The 1,240-nt window shown below is 50.8% G+C and overlaps 1 protein-coding gene across 5 annotated transcripts in view; it reads right to left on the reverse strand.

The window, feature by feature from the left end:
* The window catches only part of arhgef40 (Rho guanine nucleotide exchange factor (GEF) 40), a 24,474-nt gene that overhangs the window by 1,607 nt on the left and 21,627 nt on the right, over positions 1-1,240 (reverse strand). For 3 of the 5 annotated variants that reach the window (XM_019871266.1, XM_019871265.1, XM_019871262.1), the window contains exon 26: positions 472-1,045. In XM_019871266.1, the coding sequence (XP_019726825.1) occupies positions 1,019-1,045 (27 nt within the window). In that variant the 3' untranslated portion in view covers positions 472-1,018. Of the gene's footprint in view, positions 1-471; positions 1,046-1,240 lie in introns of those variants that run through there. The other 2 variants (XM_019871263.1, XR_002168362.1) reach the window with 2 other exon arrangements.

Raw genomic sequence — 1,240 nt, forward strand, 5'->3', positions numbered from 1 at the left:
CCTGCGGTGCTGCCCCTTCCTGTTGTCCTCCCCGCCCGCCCGCACACACACTCCCCACAGCCGGGCCTTTATCTCTTATACCTCACACACACACACACACACACACACACACACACACACACACACACACACACACACACACACACACACACGCACACACACACACACACACGCACACACACACACAAAGCAGCCTTTTGGAGAATTTGATCCCTGCAACTATTTGATATTGTACTGCGTCTATTAAACGGCAGAGGGGGGCGGGGTGGGCTCAACATGGAACAACTGGCTGTTCTGTGGAGAGACCACCGCCGCCCCCTCCGGGCCCCCACATCCCCAAAGATGTAACAGTAATCCATTAGTCAGCCTCAGAAAAGCTAAGTCTCGCATATTTCCCTTCAAATGATCATGTGGCTTTCTTACTTGACACCCAGATCCACACGGACACGCACATACCGACGCACACAAGTGTTAACGTCCATCCAGTTTTAATGTCCAAGAAAAGTGTCAAGGAATGTGGTACAAGAGTGAGGAATCCCAACCCGAAAGAGGAAAAAGATCCGAGCAGCAACACGCAAATGACCTTGAGATGCTTTGGTGAGATGAAGTTGATGACGACGACGACGCCTCAAGTGGGCAGAGCACCAGAGCACGATATTAAAAATGAAGCCGCGACACCTGCAAAGTCTCATGCGCTACCCGAGGCTCCGTGCCACTTCCTGTTTACCATCAGAAGGCCGGGTCATGTGACGCGGGCGGCCGTTTGGGCCGAGCGCTCGCTTCATTGGCGCACAATGGCCGCTTTGTTAGCGACTTTGCTTGCTGCTGAGACTGGCGCATCCAAGATGGTGGACAGGTTTTGTCTTTTTGTGGCTTTTGACTGCTGCAGATGTGATACGGCTGTTTGGCCAATCCATGTGGAGATGTCGCTGTTCGCTTTCGGATGAAACGAAAGCTGTTTGTCTCCATTTGCGGAATGCTGACCATGAACCTCCACTCACTTGGGATGCCGTGACAACTACACGGCAGTGGAGGGTGACTGACCCTGGGGAGGAGATGCCCACACACAGACACACACACACAAACACACACACACACACACACACACACACACACACACACACACGCAAAATTAATGTGCAGAGTGATGACAATTTCCAACCACTGTGACGATGATCCAATGTCACTTCATTTTGTTCGAAAATGATCATATTTATGGCACATATATATATATATATAT

The sequence above is a fragment of the Hippocampus comes genome, unplaced genomic scaffold (assembly GCF_001891065.2).
Source record: "Hippocampus comes isolate QL1 unplaced genomic scaffold, H_comes_QL1_v1.1 scaffold83, whole genome shotgun sequence".
Taxonomy (NCBI): Eukaryota; Metazoa; Chordata; class Actinopteri; order Syngnathiformes; family Syngnathidae; genus Hippocampus; species Hippocampus comes.